Source organism: Sapajus apella, unplaced genomic scaffold, assembly GCF_009761245.1.
Source record: "Sapajus apella isolate SASKATOON/1434 unplaced genomic scaffold, GSC_monkey_1.0 scaffold67, whole genome shotgun sequence".
Lineage (NCBI taxonomy): Eukaryota > Metazoa > Chordata > Mammalia > Primates > Cebidae > Sapajus > Sapajus apella.
The window spans coordinates 8,120,907-8,137,621 of NW_022437007.1; the positions used below are offsets into that span (position 1 = coordinate 8,120,907).

General features: G+C 41.6%; 1 protein-coding gene across 2 annotated transcripts in view; it reads left to right on the plus strand.

The window, feature by feature from the left end:
* The first annotated feature begins 1,336 nt into the window (after positions 1 to 1,336).
* The window catches only part of PDGFC (platelet derived growth factor C), a 212,326-nt gene continuing 196,947 nt past the window's right edge, over positions 1,337 to 16,715 (plus strand). For both annotated transcript variants that reach the window (XM_032248586.1, XM_032248585.1), the window contains exon 1: positions 1,337 to 2,409. Coding sequence is in view for 1 of the 2 variants with exons in the window: in XM_032248585.1 (XP_032104476.1) it covers positions 2,292 to 2,409 (118 nt within the window). In the remaining variant the exon portion in view is untranslated. The remainder of the gene's footprint in view (positions 2,410 to 16,715) is intronic.

Consider the following 16,715-nt stretch of genomic DNA (forward strand, 5'->3'; position numbering starts at 1 on the left):
GGAAGGATCAGCTCCTGGTTTGGTCCATTAAGAATATGTCCTTGCCCAAATGCCACTCCTTAGTTTTAGCGACGTTGCTATTTTGGTTTTCTTTTCCAGCCCAAGTGTCCTTGATGGTTGAATTGTTTGCATCGACTTTTTATTCCACAAGAAGTTGGGTGATACTGCTGATTTGCCTGCCGTGGCACTTGCTTGATATATGCTGTTTTCATTTTGATTATTACTCAAAATAGCTTCATTTTAAAATTCAATTTTCTGACTCTCTGCTTGTGCCTTCAACACATTCACTATGATTTTCTGCTTCTCCACAAAGAAAGCATGTTGGATCCTGTCACAGACACATTTAGCACACATGGAACCACCATAAGCCCTGCTTGGCCTGTTTGTTTCATTTCAGACTACCTCATGACATAGGTCTCAAAGCACCAGCCTCTCTCTCAAACTCAGCCTGAACACAGACCACGTACAGATTTTGGTTCAACGTTGTTGGTGTAAATGTAAACAATTCTATCACTAGGGGTTCAGGGCAGCCTAGTTGTGTTAGAGACTGTATTGCCGGAAAGTTCAAGGCTGCAGGATCATTCTGAGTCCCCTAGACACCATTCTCAGAAGAGCTTGCTGTTGGCTCAATGCTGCTCAACTACTATGTCTGCTTCACAAGAGCAGGGACTTTTGTCTGTTTTCACTGCTATGGCTCCAACCTCTAAACAGTTCCGGATACAGTAGGTATTGAATAAATATAGTACTTGTTAAATGAGTGTTATTATTTTGGCTGGCTTTACTTTTGCTTTATCCATCCTGCTTTAGGGAGCTGGAAATTGAGGAAAACCTTTGAATTCGTTTCCCTTCTCTTTTTCTGTTCTGAAACTCTGGTCAAGGGTTCTAGCAAAGACTTTAGGGAGTGGGGGATCCCCCTTGGAAATTAATGACAAGTCAGGCGACAGGGGGCGGGAGGAGGAGAGTTGCAGGAAGTTCTTTCCCACTTCTTGCTTCTGCAGCACCCTTCACCACCCATCCTGCTCTGTATTTGGGGTTAGGGGTGTTCCGTGGAAAGGAAAGCATGGGCCGCCTTGGCCGCGTTCCTCGCTTGGGCTATCGGGGTCTTCCCAAAGCGAGCCCCGCAGCACCCCCTGTCTGCGCAGCACCTGTTGACAGCCAGTGGGCGGCCAAGCCCGTTCCCGCAGACGCAGCCCGGGGCTGCCCCTCCCAGAGGCGCCGACCCCCGCCCGCCTCGGCCGCCCGCGGTAGAGCCTCTGAGCCTCCCCCGCCCGCCAGCCGCGCGCTCCGCCCGGGCTCGGCCCACGGCCCCCACCCCCCGTCTGCCGCCCGGCGGGGTGAAGGTAGAGAAGGGGAGGTCACAAGCCGGATCCTCCGGGCCGCCCCGGCCTTCCCTCTTCACCCCGTGCGAGACGCCGCGCCGCGCCCCGAGGTCAGCGCGGAGCCCGAGGCGTGGGGGAGGGGACGGGGAACGACTGGAGCCCCGCGGTGACGCCGAGTGGCCGAATTGCCCCAGGCTTTGAGGAACGGGGGACGCGCACGAACAAGGTGAACTTTGGTCACGGAAAACTCAAGCCGGGTACCGGAATCCGTGCTGCGGCGCTCGGGACCCGGCGCCGACTGCGCGCGGGGCTGGGGAGCGGGAGCCCCGCGGCCTCCCACCGCCCGCGCCCCGGCCGGCCTCCGCCCGGAGCCCCCCCGACCCCGCTCCAGCGCCCCGGCCCTTGGGACCCGCCGCGGCGCCCCCGCCTTGTTTCTTCCCCCTCCCCTCCGGGGGTAGGGGGTGGGGCGGAGGAGCGGGGCGCCCGGAGGGCCGCATCTATTGGCAGCTTTGTTATTGATCAGAAGCTGCTCGCCGCAGACTTTGCTTCCAGTCTGGCTGCGCGCGACCCTTGAGTTTTCGCCTCTGTCCCGTCCCCCGAACTGACAGGTGCTCCCAGCTACTTGCTGGTGACTCCTCGCTGCTCCCCCGTGTCCCCACCCCCTCATTCCTCCCTCGCCTTCACCCCCACCCCCACCACTTCGCCACAGCTCAGGATTTGTTTAAACCTTGGGAAACTGGTTCAGGTCCAGGTTTTGCTTTGATCCTTTTCAAAAACTGGAGACACAGAAGAGGGCTCTAGGAAAAAGTTTTGGATGGGATTATGTGGAAACTACCCTGCGATTCTCTGCTGCCAGAGCAGGCTCGGCGCTTCCACCCCAGTGCAGCCTTCCCCTGGCGGTGGTGAAAGAGACTCGGGAGTCGCAGCTTCCCAAGTGCCCGCCGTGAGTGAGCTCTCGCCCCAGTCAGCCAAATGCTCCTCCTCGGGCTTCTCCTGCTGACATCTGCCCTGGTCGGCCAGAGACTGGGGACTCAGGCGGAATCCAGCCTGAGTAGTAAATTCCAGTTCTCCAGCAACAAGGAACAGAACGGTGAGTCCTTCCCCCATTCTCCCCTGCTCGCTTCTCGCTGCGTGCGTGAACGTTGGCATTGTGCGTTGGTGTGTGATGTACACTAGACTGCGAAGGTATCTTTGGTCTCTCCACGCAAATGCGCGCTGCGTTCGTCGGCATGGACTGTTGAAGGTTAAGTGTAGTTTGCAACTTCGGAAGCTGCCACAAAGCTCCAAGAGGGCAACGTGAGTGCCACTGCAGCCTCAGTTGGAGTGAGGACATTCTGGGAGCGATTGTGAACGTCAGTTCAAATGCACATTGCAGGTTCGCTCATTGGCAGAGTTAGAAGTTCAAGAACTGCCTCTAAAAACGAATCCAAAATGAATGAGTCTTGGCATGTTTGACTTTACTCAGATTTGGGGAGGGTGAGGGCAGGAGGGTCGGTCAGGAAATGTATCAGCCGCATTAATTGAAGCACTCTAGGTCGAAGTCATCAATTAATCAATAGGTAGATAGGAAATATAGAGGCCAAGAGGCTGTGTGGTCGTTTTTAGAGGAATTAAAAAATGTGTTTCTCTTGCGTTCTCTCTCTCTCTCTCTCTCTGTCTCCCCTCCCCCCCCCATATATATATGTTTTAAACTTGCCTTTGTACTCAAGTCCTTACTGTTCTGGTGGTGTGTTTTTGCATGTGTTGGTGAATGACTGCTATTTTGTTTGTGCTGGAAACGACTTAATCCTGCATAGGAAATGAGAATTACTTTCAGCTTTCAAGTGTACCTGAAATGTTTGGAAAACTCTCAGATGCAAGTTCCCTTGGGCTGGGATTGCACAGAACTGGAGAAAGGCTCCTTTCATAAAGCCAGGGCAGCTTCAGGGTGTGTAATTTGCTTAGCCTCTGAACCCATATGATTTACATCATTCAATTTCTAAACTCTTTTTATCTTCATCTACCATTATGAAGTCATTTTTGAGAATACTTTGTAAATAGAAATTTTATACTGCACATGAAACCACAATGTTAATGTAGGCTGTCTAAAATTGGAATATTTAACGCCCTGTTTACAAGTGGTGCCTCTTACTGTTGTTTGAAAAGGAATATACATGTTTTTACTGCTTTGTATATCATCTATTCAGAATGCAAGGATTCTGTCACTTCATTAACCATGCCAAATGAACACAAGTGGCATACCTACAAAATCCGAATGGGGTGTCCTATAGTTTTAAGTCACAGAGATTTTTTTTCCTTTTCATATTGGCGCGTTTCAAGGCTTCAACTTTGACTTTATACTCTAAGTGTTCATGTTTAAGAAAGCACAGAAAGTTCTAGGGTATGAAAATAGATAAAGATTCTGGGGACTTTTGCAGACATTATTTGTATTTGTTGTTGTGCAGCAAGACACAGTATCACATTTATCTGCCAATATTAGTGGGGTGCTTCTTACAGCTTGCTAACATGATGGCGCATGGCACCTGCAGGCTCCTGGAGCTGCTGATCAAAGGGCAGCCTAGGGATCTATCTCTAATCACAGGAGCTGCAGAGGACTGAGGGAAAGCGATCAAAGGAGCCACAGCACCAGCTGTACCCGTGCAGGAAACAGATCAGACTAATCTTTGTTCTTTCTCATGTAAAATAAATGTCCCGTTCAAAATATTGCTTCTTACTAGACAAGGTCCTCCATAATGACAGCAATGCACAGTATTCCTGGCTTCCTGGCTTCTGCTTTTTATTGTTCTTGTCTCATATCATTTCTCCTATTGCCTTGTCTTATCAAGCCTATCTTGGCATCTCCCTGAATCTCTTTGCTAACCTGTGCTTCTCTTGTTCCTTTCCTTGTAGTTCTCCCTCGGCTCCACATGCTATCGTCACTTTTTAAGGGACCGAGAGCTGTCAGGCAGCATGTGGTCATGGGCCACTTTACCCAAGTAGGTTCACTCAGGAGAGATGAGTTCATTAAGCCAGGCCACACATATTCTGTTGCCATCTGAGGCTGGGCCATTTCCATTCCTAAGATGCATGATGCTAAAAATAGCCACTTGTTTCCTATTCTGTGGGCAGAGGATTGGCCTATGTTTGGGGGATGGTCTGTGTTAAGGATGGCAGCAGGAAGTAACTAGACATAGAGGAACTACTCACTTCGTAGTTTTTAGCCCAAGGAGAAGTGGCACTGGCCAGCACTAGGGGGCAATATAGAGCTATTTTCCTGCACATGCTCAGGTCGTTTTTCATACATGAGAGTTTCAAGATTTGAGGATAACAGGTGGGTGCTAAAGAAGATTCCCCTGGAATGTAACCAGATTTGCTAGAGCTACTACTGTTACCATTACTACCACTACTACTACTTTTTTTTTGACTTTCAAATTTTCCATTATGTAGGTAATATTTTGCTCTTATACTGAATTATGATTGATTGCTGATTGCCCTACTGCTGTCTCAATTTTGACAGTTGTACAATCCTGTAAATACATACCCTCCTTTACAATACCACGTAGAAAATCCCATTGGCCCAGATCCCATTGACCCAGTTGGTGCATTGCATCATTTTGTGAAAAGTCTTCTAAGTGCTATGAAATGTCCAAATTGATGTATTATGACTCCAGGAGCTCATTCCAGTCTCCAAGAACCCCTCCTCATGATACTCTATTTTCTTGAGTATGCTAAAGTCCCCAGTGGTGTTTACTCAATCAGGTCCCTCACAGTGTTCAGTTTTAATATCAACTTGGTGTCCCAAGAGGAGGTAGAATTGGAAATTGATTGCTATAGCCAATGCTGCATACGTGGATTTAGGCTGAATCATGTGGTCGTGGTTCAAAATTAGTTTTGAAGGATTAGTGTCATTTACACTATTGTTAGGTATCTGGTTTTTGACCTACCATTGGATTGCAATTCTTGCCACTTTTACTGTACAGTTCCATCCTCTAATATTATAAGTTGACTTCATGTACTGTACTTAATTTTTAACCTTACCTCTGACCCTGTCTCACATATGAAAACAAGAGTCTTCAGATTTAACTTGATGAAAGAGGTAAAATGTAACATTGACTTGCTTGGAGGGTGTCTGGCCTTTATACTTGCTATTCGACCATGGTGAAGAATATTCATATTTTGTGCACACTGGTTTTAGATGAGAACATCTATTGTGGAATGATTAAGTTCTGGAATGGTGCATCTGAATTGTAGCAGAAGGAGTCATAAATATTCAGAAAGAAAACAAAACTTATTTTGTCTGTTGCCTGCAGCGCAAAGACATGTCAGTGACAAAGTTGTTGGTGGAGGAACGGCTCTTGTACCTGTGTTGTTTGTGAGAGATTTTAGTTTACTCCTAGACCGGGCACATGCTTCTTATTTTTTCTCATTTTTTTTAACCATTCTGAATTTAGATTTGGAATATGCCGCGATTCGCTAGGGATGGGCTTATGAACATCAGTTATTGTATGTGTTCTTTTTCTCAGGGGCTTTTGTGGCACGCGGAGCAATTTACTTTGGTTTGCTGGTAATGCCCTTTTGCCTGTGTTTTGCATTCATGGATTTTCCGTCTCTTTTGTCAGTGCCAGCTTTCTCTTCCTACTGCCAATGCACCTGTATCTAACAAAATGTAAATTAAAAATGGGAAATTAAAAAATGTGTGCAGTCCCCTCACCACCGTTTTTAGGTGGCAGCTTCAAATCTCTATTTTATCAAAAACAGATAACCACAATATTTAGAATAGTGTCTAAGAGCAAATAGGCTCCAACTGCAGACTAAAGGGACTTTCCTGTAAGTTTCCCTATAAGTTTGATTGCGTGAACTTTGTGACATTTATTTTTGTTGTTTAAAGGCTTTTTTTTTACCAAAAACAGAAAAAAACTTCCTCCTGGTTCTCTGCTGTTTGAGATAGTTGAGGAAGTTGAATGAGTAGAGTGCCATTGTGTAATGATGAATTTTGTCTTTTCACAGTAGGCGATTAAAAAGCCCTATTATATGCTCATTGTTCTTGCATGTCAACTGTAATCACAGATATTGGATGAATGATATACTTTGCTTTTACCAATAAAGGGTGTTTAGAAAGTGCAAAGGTTTGTAGGAAGCCTCAAGGATTAATGTATCATTTGTTAAATAATTGTAAATAGAGTATGGGATTCAACACTAAACTCATCCCAGTGCTACCACTCTTCTACGAGATCTAGCTCTGTCTCGGGCAGTGAAATCTTAGCTTTTTCTACTCTTATTTCGCCGTTCCCAAAAGTTATTTTTTAAATATCTTCTGTGTATTAGCTTCTACTTCATGTTGGTTTTCAATCTTTAGACTGGTAAGATTCTAAGTTTTATCTATAAACTTTTGCACCTTCTGGAGAAAAAAAATTCTAATGAGAAGGTGATATGTTAAATAAGTAGCAATGAATCAAGACCTTCATAATGCTCATAGCAAAAAAAAAAAAAAGTTTTCAAGACTGATGAAATATTTCCTGTAGGTTTCTCTATTTGTATCAACCAAAATGGTAGAAGACATAAAGTCCTTTCATTTACTTACTCTGATTTTTCTATGTAACTCTATGTAATCTCTGTATAACTTGTTTATTAAGCAATCTCTGTTGCTTCTTGGCCTTTTAGTTAAGATTAGCTGTAAACAAATCTGTATGTTGTATTATTTTTCACCACTACTGCCTCCAGGTATGATTTTATTTTCCAAACCTTCCTTTATTTTGTATCACCTCAGGAGACATCTAATGTTTGATAATTATTTAGTATGCACCAGTGTTAGTTACCATACTGATTACCAAAATGTTGAAATGTTGAAATATTCTCAGTGAGTTGGGAAGGGACTAGTGCAACTCCTCTAGGGAGGAGTTGTGAATGGACCAACGATGTGAAGCAGAAACTCCAATGCCTGGTACTGCTCACGGCCTCTAAGATACTTCCGTAACCCTGTTGGCCTGTGTCGGGATCAATCAATGTTCCTGCCATACTGATTGTTAAGCCTTTTGAAACTTTGAGCTGTGGACAATTTGGTTCATATTGGGGTTAAACTTCTATCTTTTTTCCTCTCTGCTTGGCAGCTCAGGCCTGACCCATGACTTGAAGAACCTGGAGTAAAGAAAGGGTATGACTTCTTTCAAGCCCCCTTCCTGCAGCTCTTTTGGTTTTAGCTCCTCAAGGGTTATGGCCTGGGGAGAGATGGGAAGGCAACATGGCACCCTGGGCATGCAGTTGCAACCCCCAGTTGTTCCCCTGCCTCTCTGGCTAACACTAACCAGCTGCTCTCGCATGAGCAGCACCTTCGCATCATCCAGATTAAGTGATTCACTTCCTCAGAGAGATCTTTTTTTCTGACCACTTAATCTAAATTAACCACCTCTCACTATCTACTCATAGTTAATTAATTAATTATGTGGTACTTAATACTCGATATTCTTGTTTATTAACTAATTAATTTATTATCTACCAGTATCCCTCACCCTACCATAAAATCTAAGTCCTTGAGAGCGTGGACCTTGTTTGAAATGCTTCCTATAGGACCTCCAGCATCTGAGACAGGTATGGCAGAGAGCATGCCCGGTGAATATCTGTTGAAAGGTTATGGATGTAGTTAGTGTCTTATTAAAGACAGACTATGCTGTTAACCCTAACAACAGGCCATCTTTAAGATATCTTTTTGGACTTGAAACTTGCGCACTATTTGACTTCTTAAATAGGAAGAGAAGCTTGTTCATGTATTGGTAGTGTTGGGTTGTGCCTATCAGAGTACCACATTTTACTCTTGGTAAAGATACATGTTACCAAGTGAGCAGGTACCAGGCAAATGGATAGGTTTCCAAGAACTGGTTACTCTTTCAAAAGTATAATTGCTGTGCATAGCCTTGTATTTTCTGAAGATGGGGACTGTGGTGTGATACAGACCAAGGGCTCTTGAAAATGTGGCATAGATGACAAGCCCCCAGAATCTGTGGGCTTTCCATGTTGCCTGTGGCTCAAGGATAACTTGCACAGAACTTAGCAACATGTGTGGTAGGAGGAATGTTAGCGCTGGAAAGATCCCAGAAGCTTATCCTCACTGATGTGCAGATTGAGGCCTGGAGAGCAGACTTTACCTTGTCAAGGTCACTCGAGAGCCACTATTAAACTGCTAACATGGTGATGTATTTTTCTTTATGTGAGAACCAATTAGGCAAATGGAATCCTGGTTTCAAAATTCAGATACTTTTTACAAAAGCATTTCTTTATTATGTTAGTGGATTGCATGCTTTTCAGATTGGAAGATAATGTAGGAATTTATTTCTTCTGAAATATTTACAGGAACAATAAGGAAAATAATCTCATGATAATTACATTAATCAAATGGATCAGCTAATATATACATATGTACGTGTATATATATACATATGTGTGTATATATATATACACATATATATATACATATATATATATATATATATACACACATATATATATATATATATATATATGGTGATACTTCTGTTTGTGTAGGCATCTGAACATTGGCAAGTAACTGGAAATACTACCTTTATAATGGTTACCATTATGTTAGAACTGTACTTTAAGCAGGTATATAGATGAATGATGCTTATCTTAATATTTCGCTTTATTCAATGATAGTTATGAAGAATATGGCTGACATTGGCATGCTCAGTTCCACAAGGAAAACTTTTGGTAATAATTTTAGCATTTAGCAGGATGTCTCAATGGTAAAAGTACCATAAAAATGAATAAATAAGCATGTTTAGTGAACACTAGAAAGTATAACCTATTATTTTTTGAAGTAGATTTAATGAATGACCCAAAGTTTTATTTACACTGTATTCTATGGATATTCTATTCAGAAGTTCAAGGTTTTTTTTTTTTTTAAGTTCAAGACTGTCAGAAAATAAATTCATGGCTTGCCTATAATATTATTATTAATTTACATTTTTAAACTTTTTGTTTGCAAAGTTCTCAAATTTGAAAACAAAGTGAAATAAAATTATAAAGAGGAACTATAATAACTACATTTATAATTAAAGCCAAGTTGCTGTAAGTGATATTTTTGGTAGCATCAGCTAATTTTTCTTTTACCTTATGGGAATGCATTTTAACTATAGTTTAATTTTATTCATCATCAGATTTCTACTTAGAATGCGTGTCCTTCTTTAAGCCACTCTTTCTTGTCCCTTGGTGACTGAGTAGACTCCTCTCTGGGCAGTTATTTGCCGTGTTTCCACACCAGGCCTCTTTGCCAGGCTGGCTTCACTAAATTTGCTCTCTTGCTGTTCTGCTTAATTCCTCTTTCATTTTCAAACTCTGATTATTTTATTGTACTTAGCTTTTACCCTTTTATATATTTTTTTGATTTGTTTTGTTTTTGAGACAGGGTTTCACTCTGTCACCCAGGCTGGAGTGCAGTGGTGTGATCATAGCTCACTGTAGCCTCGACCTCCTCCGGCTCAGGTGATGTTCCCTTTTCAGCCTCCCAGGTAGCTGGGACTACAGGCATGTGCCACCACTCCCTGCTAATATTTGTATTTATTTGTAGAAATGGGGTCTAACCATGTTGCCCAGGCTGGTCTGGAACTCCTAGGCTCAAGTGATCCTCCTACCTCAGGATTACAGAGGTGGGAATGTGCTGGGATTACAGAGATGAGCCGTGTGCCCAGCTGGCATTTTTCCTTTAGAATAGTAATTGGGTTATGTCTTAGTCCACTGAAGTATGTATAGGGTTGTTGCTGGGGTTTGTAGGGCTGAGGCAAAGTAAGGGTCTGATTCCTTAAGGGAAATCAACGTTCTCAAACAGAACAAGTCATTAATGGTAAGTCCAAGGATGTAGATTAACATTTCTACTAGGTACACTATGTGCTGATAAACCAATAAGAACTGCCAGCAAGGACCTGGCAGCAGCAAGGTTTACATGCATTTTGGGGGGTAGTTGGATGGGTCTAAAGGACTCTGAGTAAGCTTCTAGTATTGCACTGCTTGATAATGACTACCCAGGAGTGACTGTGAGGTGCCACATTGTCCTCAGTGTTTGCAGAGAGCACACAGTTTTTAAACTCTCCTTGAGATGTTAGGAAAAACACTAGGGCTTCCCCGGCTAAGTAGCTTAGCTAAGGTCCCACAGCTGGTAGGTATTTGGACCTTGGTCTGACTCCAAGCCAGGACTCAGAGCCACGTGCCTCTTCCTCCATAAGTTACACGGTCTAATGTCTTATTAGAACATTGTTTTCATTCAGCAAATATTTATGAGCATCTGCTCTTTGCTAAGCTTTGCCCTAGGTGCTGCGTATGCAGAGCAGAAGCAGCAGCAGCAGCCCCCGCCCTTGAGAAACTTGGTCAGAGGATGGCAGATCCTGCCTTTGACTTCACAGTCTATTAGTTTTGTGCTCAAGGTGCTATGGGACCACAGTGCTTTATTTCACTTCAAATATCCTCTATTGATTTACTAAGTGGTTATTTTTGTCTAGAACGGAAGTTGAAGGAGAAAATCTCCCACAGAGGAGGTGATGTGTTTTGAAGCAGGTCTGAGAGGGGAAAAGGAGAGAAGGATCCTAGGCTGAGGAAACAGCCTAAGGAAAAGAAAAGAGGCATGAAGAGGCATATCCTGGGTGGGAGACAAGAAGCATCGAGAATGTCGAGAGCGAGGAGAAGCTAGAAAAGGTGTGGAAAGGTGTCCTGGACTTAACGCATTCAAAGACCCTGATGCTGCGCGTACTTCCTGCAGGGTTGGCAGTTAACAAACGGAACAAAAGGAAAAGCCTTCATGTTTAAGATTCCATCAAAACCCTTTCTATTCAGTTACTTTATTGGCAGGCAGGCAGTGGCAGAGTTCTGCTTTGGTGTGTGCAGATAACTGCTTGTTGCTGGCGTGTTTTTCAGTCATCAGGCATGCTTGGCAGTGGTGAACAGGTTAGAAGGGCAGGCTGCGCAGCCTCAGTTCCCATCTCATGAGCCTGTGTCCACACTACTCTATGTTGCCTTCTTTATGTAAACAAAGAGCTATTCTCACACTTCATTCACAAAACGGATGGCATGAAGAATGAGACTGGGTAAAGGATCAATAATTGGGACAGAAGGGAGGCAGCTTCAAGGACACTGAATTAAAGCCTCGAAGCTGTTACATCACAGGCAAAGAAAACAGGTTTAACACTTTTAGGAGGAAAAGATCTCAAGTGTGTGGAAAATGAGTTCCTATGAGGTTACTTTTCATTGAGTATCTGCATCACTTTCCACTGACGTTCATTGTGATCCCATGTATGTAAATGCTGGAAAGATTTTGTGATATTTCAGCATTTGAAATGACTGAATTCTCTTGGTGAATGTACTATATTGATGCCATGCCATTTTTTGAAGCTATGCTGTTTACATTCTAGGAAATCCTTGTTCACAAGTGGATACTATTTTAAGCATTTCAGTGTTTGCATGATAGAGATATACTTCTGTGCTTAAGTGTGCCCAGTTGGCCATTGCACCTGCCCTTTGAGTCACTACAGAGATCAGAAACCATTAACAACAGAAGTTGGGCTTACGTGGTACTAATCTCCTGTTGTTTCTGGCAGTTATTTTGCAGCGTATTTAAAAGGACATCTGTCTTTTAAGTAGTCATAATTATTTATCTTTTTTCTTCTTCTGAGGAATAAATCACAGCTTGTTTCCCATAATGCCATATATATATTCATAGTCTAGGGTGATTAGAAATGCAAATTGAGAGTCAGTAAAGCTTTATAATTTATTTTCCTATGGTAGCAGATGACATTTAAAATCAGTGTGCTAAGAAGAAACATTTGCTTCAAATGTGAGTAAGATGTGAACAAATGAGAAGAAAGGAGTATTCATTTCTCTTACTGGAATTTTCTTAATGGGTCCGGGAAAAGGGGGAAACCTGCAGTGTTCATTTCTGATTTACTGTACTTTAAACCTGAGATCTAATGACAGGCAGGTTTAAAGTACAGTAAAGAACATAGGAAAAACACAGTAACGATTAGTGTTTTCGGATTGCTTTATGGAAGCATACTAATGACTCTTTCTTACTAGAGTGTGATTTGCCTTTGGATTATCCATTAAAGGGATGGACAAAATTTAGGTGAATTTCTTATAGTAGTTGGTAGTTTTGTGAATACCATAAAAACAAGGGAAAAAGTTGGATACAACTGCTATGAAAAGCATAGATCTGTACCTCCATAGCCTGAGGTGGGTGTCCTGGAGGCAGACCTCTGCTGGAAATATTTTGATGTTGTAGATAATAAAAGCCATTACGGGATGCTTTATTTTCAATGGGCAGTGACATTTCTACAACTGTGCATATTGTTGTTGACTTTACTTTTATTTCTAAATGAAAGTACACTACTTCTGGAGCTCTACATGAAAAAGAACACACACACACACACACACACACACACACACACACGTATATATCTGTATCTATAAAATTGCATCTAAAGCTATAAAAACACTAGTGTGCTATGGGGTCTAGTCTCTTGTATTGTAGCGGCAATGAATTTTCATGTAGAGCTCCAGAAAAAATGTACTTTTGTTTAGGAATAAAAGTAAAATCAGTTTTCTTTATCCAGCCTGTCATTGATGGGCATTTGGGTTGGTTCCGAGTCTCTGCCATTGTAAAGAGTACAGCAATAAACATACGTGTGTATGTGTCTTTATAGTAGAACGATTTATAATCCTTTGGGTATATACGCAGTAATGGGATTGCTGGGTCAAATGGAATTTCTATTTCTAGGTCCTTGAGGAATCGCCACACTGTCTTCCACAATGGTTGAACTAATTTACACTCCCACCAACAGTGTAAAAGCATTCCTATTTCTCCACATCCTCTCCAGCATCTGTTGTCTCCAGATTTTTTAATGATCACCATTCTAACTGGCACATATACACCATGGAATACGATGCAACCATAAAAAAGGTTGAGTTCATGTCCTTTGCAGGAACATGGATGAAGCTGGAAACCATCATTCTCAGCAAACTGACAAAAGAACAGAAAACCAAACATCACATGTTCTCACTCATAAGAGGGTGTTGAACAATGAGAACACATGGACACAGGGAGGGGAACATCAAATATCGGAGCCTGTTGTGGCAGTGAGGGGCCTAGTGGAGGGATACCAGGGGTTGGGGGGATTGGGGAGGGATAACATTAGGAGAAATACCTAATGTAGATGACCAGGGGATGTATGCAGCAAACCACCATGGCGTGTGTATACCTATGTAACAGTTCTACATGATCTGCACATGTAACCCAGAACTTACATTATGATAAAAAAAAAAGTAAAGTCAGTAACAAAATGCATAGTGGTAGAGATATCCCAACTTTTTATATATAACACTTATATATATAAAATGAGTTCAACTGTATCTTTGCATTGTGTTAGTCACTGTGGTCCAAACTGTCTGTTTCTAGAAAAAGCAGCAATAAAAAAATAGCAGGCAATTTTCCAGGTCAGAATCTGGCTAGGCTATTGAGAGATACTGAGCCAAGATACCTACTTGATAAATACTAACCCTTTAAAAAGTGTTTTTTATTTGTGTTTTCTTGAGAATATTAGCAGCCTTGAGGTTTTAAGCCACGGTAACAAAGAAAAAATTAGGACTCAAATCATCTCTATTCTTATTTTTAAAAAGTTTTTGCTTCACTGTGGAAAATGCATCTTTAATCTGTACTGATAACTTTTAATAGGCATCAGTTGGGCACCCCATTAAACGAACAGCTTTAAAATGGTTTCCTTTTAGAGCTAACATTTACATCCTAGGAAATCAATTAGGGTGTCTGGATTTTCCATTTCCCTTGCAATCTTTGTTTGTAGTCATTTCTGAGTGGCCAACCTACCTTAGCAAAAACTCAGAGGTGCAAATCTTCTGGAAGAAGTGTAAATGCCACAAGTTTGCTTGGAAAAATGGAAAAATAGGACTTATTTAATATAGCTGTCGAACACTTAAAACTGCATAAAGCACAGGAAGTACTTTTGGTGTGTAGGAATGTGTGGTGTTAGAAAACTACAAACATTGTTCTGAAAATTTCCCCGGTAGTGGTGAATTATATGAGACCACGTCCATCTAAGGATGGCTTGTTTAACTAACCTGTGGTTCTGGGGCTCATTCAAACACTCTTAAACAAAATAAAGGGAATGGATGTAATAACTTCTTTATGGAAAGGCCATAAAAAGCTACAGGGCCATGTAAACAATTTGGGTCATTTACTAGATGTTTAAGTGATAGATTTGCAGTCCAAATATAGGGGTGTGTATTATGTTTCATAGGGTGGTGGCCATGTTCTACTTTGAGTACGAGGTTGCAAGCTTGTTTCTGTTTATTTGTTTGTTTTTGTCATGTGCGTGGAAATCCATTATTGCTGTTTTTGTATTGCAATTGGAAAGCATACCTAAAATTTTGAGCAATTGCATTTATAAATCTGTTCAACTTTGAGAAATGGCTAGGAACTCATGTGTGAAGTTTGAATTGATCTGATTTCTGGTAGCATTAGGTTCTTTTAAAGGAAAATAAGATGACTGAAATAGAAATTTTCCTTCTGGGCTCAGACTAATGTAGTGTCTAAACTAATTGTAAAATAATTGTTCTGGCTTACAAGAGTCGATTCGTAACTACAACTACGTAAAGTAAAAAATCTAACAAGAGTTAGGATTTATAGTTACTGTAAGTCTGCCAGTCTTATAATAAAACTGCCATTATAACCACCCTAGTGTGAGATTCATTTGTCTTACTTAAGGAGTGGGCAATAAGTCCTATCTGAGTTATCTTGTTTTTAGCAGAGCAACTTTATTGCATTAAGATATTCATTTACCTTCTCCGAAATTGGGTATGATGATTGTGCCAAAATGGTTCAATAAAGGGGAGTTGAGTGGGTGGATATATAAAAATGTCTTGTGCTACCCATTAATGGTAATGACTACTGGCAATGGGAGCTAGAAATCAACTTGGAAATTGAAGTAAGCACAGGAGACTAAATAATTTTTATGTTGATACCATAACATTTATTCATTCTGTATCTTCTGTCAATCATGGTTGGCTCATTTGGCCTTAAAGGAAGTGATTGTGAAAGAAATCCTTAGTAAAAATCAATGAGCCGTTCTAAGTTTTGAAAACTGATGGCATTATAACACACTGGCAACTTTTAAGTGTTACTGCTGGAAGTTTGGCAGCAGAAATAATTGCTTCAGCTTCACGGGCTTAAAAAACAACGGACAATGGTGGATATTATAGTTTCTGTGTAATGTGTAGCTGGTTATTTCCTTTTTTTAAAATGAGTAACTTGATGGCCTTAAGTCTATGAAGAAACCTAAGACCTGCATTTAAACTGGATTTTCTGTGATCTTGAAAACAATTCATATCTTTGTGCCTTAGGTATCTGCCTGAAGCTGAGGCATTGTGGAAGATGCAAAGTGAAATTAGACTTAGTCACTGCCTTCAAGTAGTTTATAGTTAAAGGGAGAGATAAGACATGCAGTTAGGTATATTAGATAATAAAACGTGATAGTATCATGTTTGGTGGGAATTCAGAGAAAGGCAAGATTATTTAGCTGAGCCATTAGTAAAGGCTGAAAAAAGTTGTTAGGAGAGATACATATATTTTGAACAAAGGAGCCAGGAAAGATGAGCATCATTTGGACATGCAGAATCAATGGTGGAGTAGGATTTTAGGAGTTGGGAACTTGGTGGATAGATACGCACAGTAAGGAAGTGTGGGAAATTCATGCAGTCTAAAGTGTAGTTTGTTTTGAGGGAGACCTCCGAAGTAGGTTCACTGGGAAGGTCACTGGAAATAGGAGGCACAAAGGGAGGAAAATTGATATATGACTTGGGCTTGAGTCAATAGAAGAGTGATTCTGCATGCCTCATGTGAACTCTATTATCGACCCTCCCGTCGCAGCTGTGTGGGCAGCCAAATTATGAATTAAATCTGATTCCTAATGATATATAAAAGGTAGAAACAGAATGAAGGTTGCCGAACAGTGAAGAATAAGGTCAAAAGGAAAAGGAAGCCTCACAGGAAGAAATCCCCAGAAGAGGAAGTCATGAAGGGATCAGTGCAGTCACAATGCAGGTAGTGAAGGATGAGAAGAATGGAGAGAGAAAATTCACGGAAATTGACCCATATGATAAAATACAACAGAGACTGAAGAAATTGAAGGCCAATGAGCAGCCTAGGATTTTTCCATGTTGACACAAAGAAAAAAAATCTGCAGTGTAATAAGTGGTGTAGAAGAACGGATGTGGAGTAAATGAAGTGAGACATCAAGTTTTTTTAATTAATTTTCTTATTTTTTGAGATGGAGTTTTGCTCTGTCTCCCAGGCTGGAGTGCAATGAATGGCATGATCTCTGCTCACCGCAACCTCCGCCTCCCAGGTCCAAG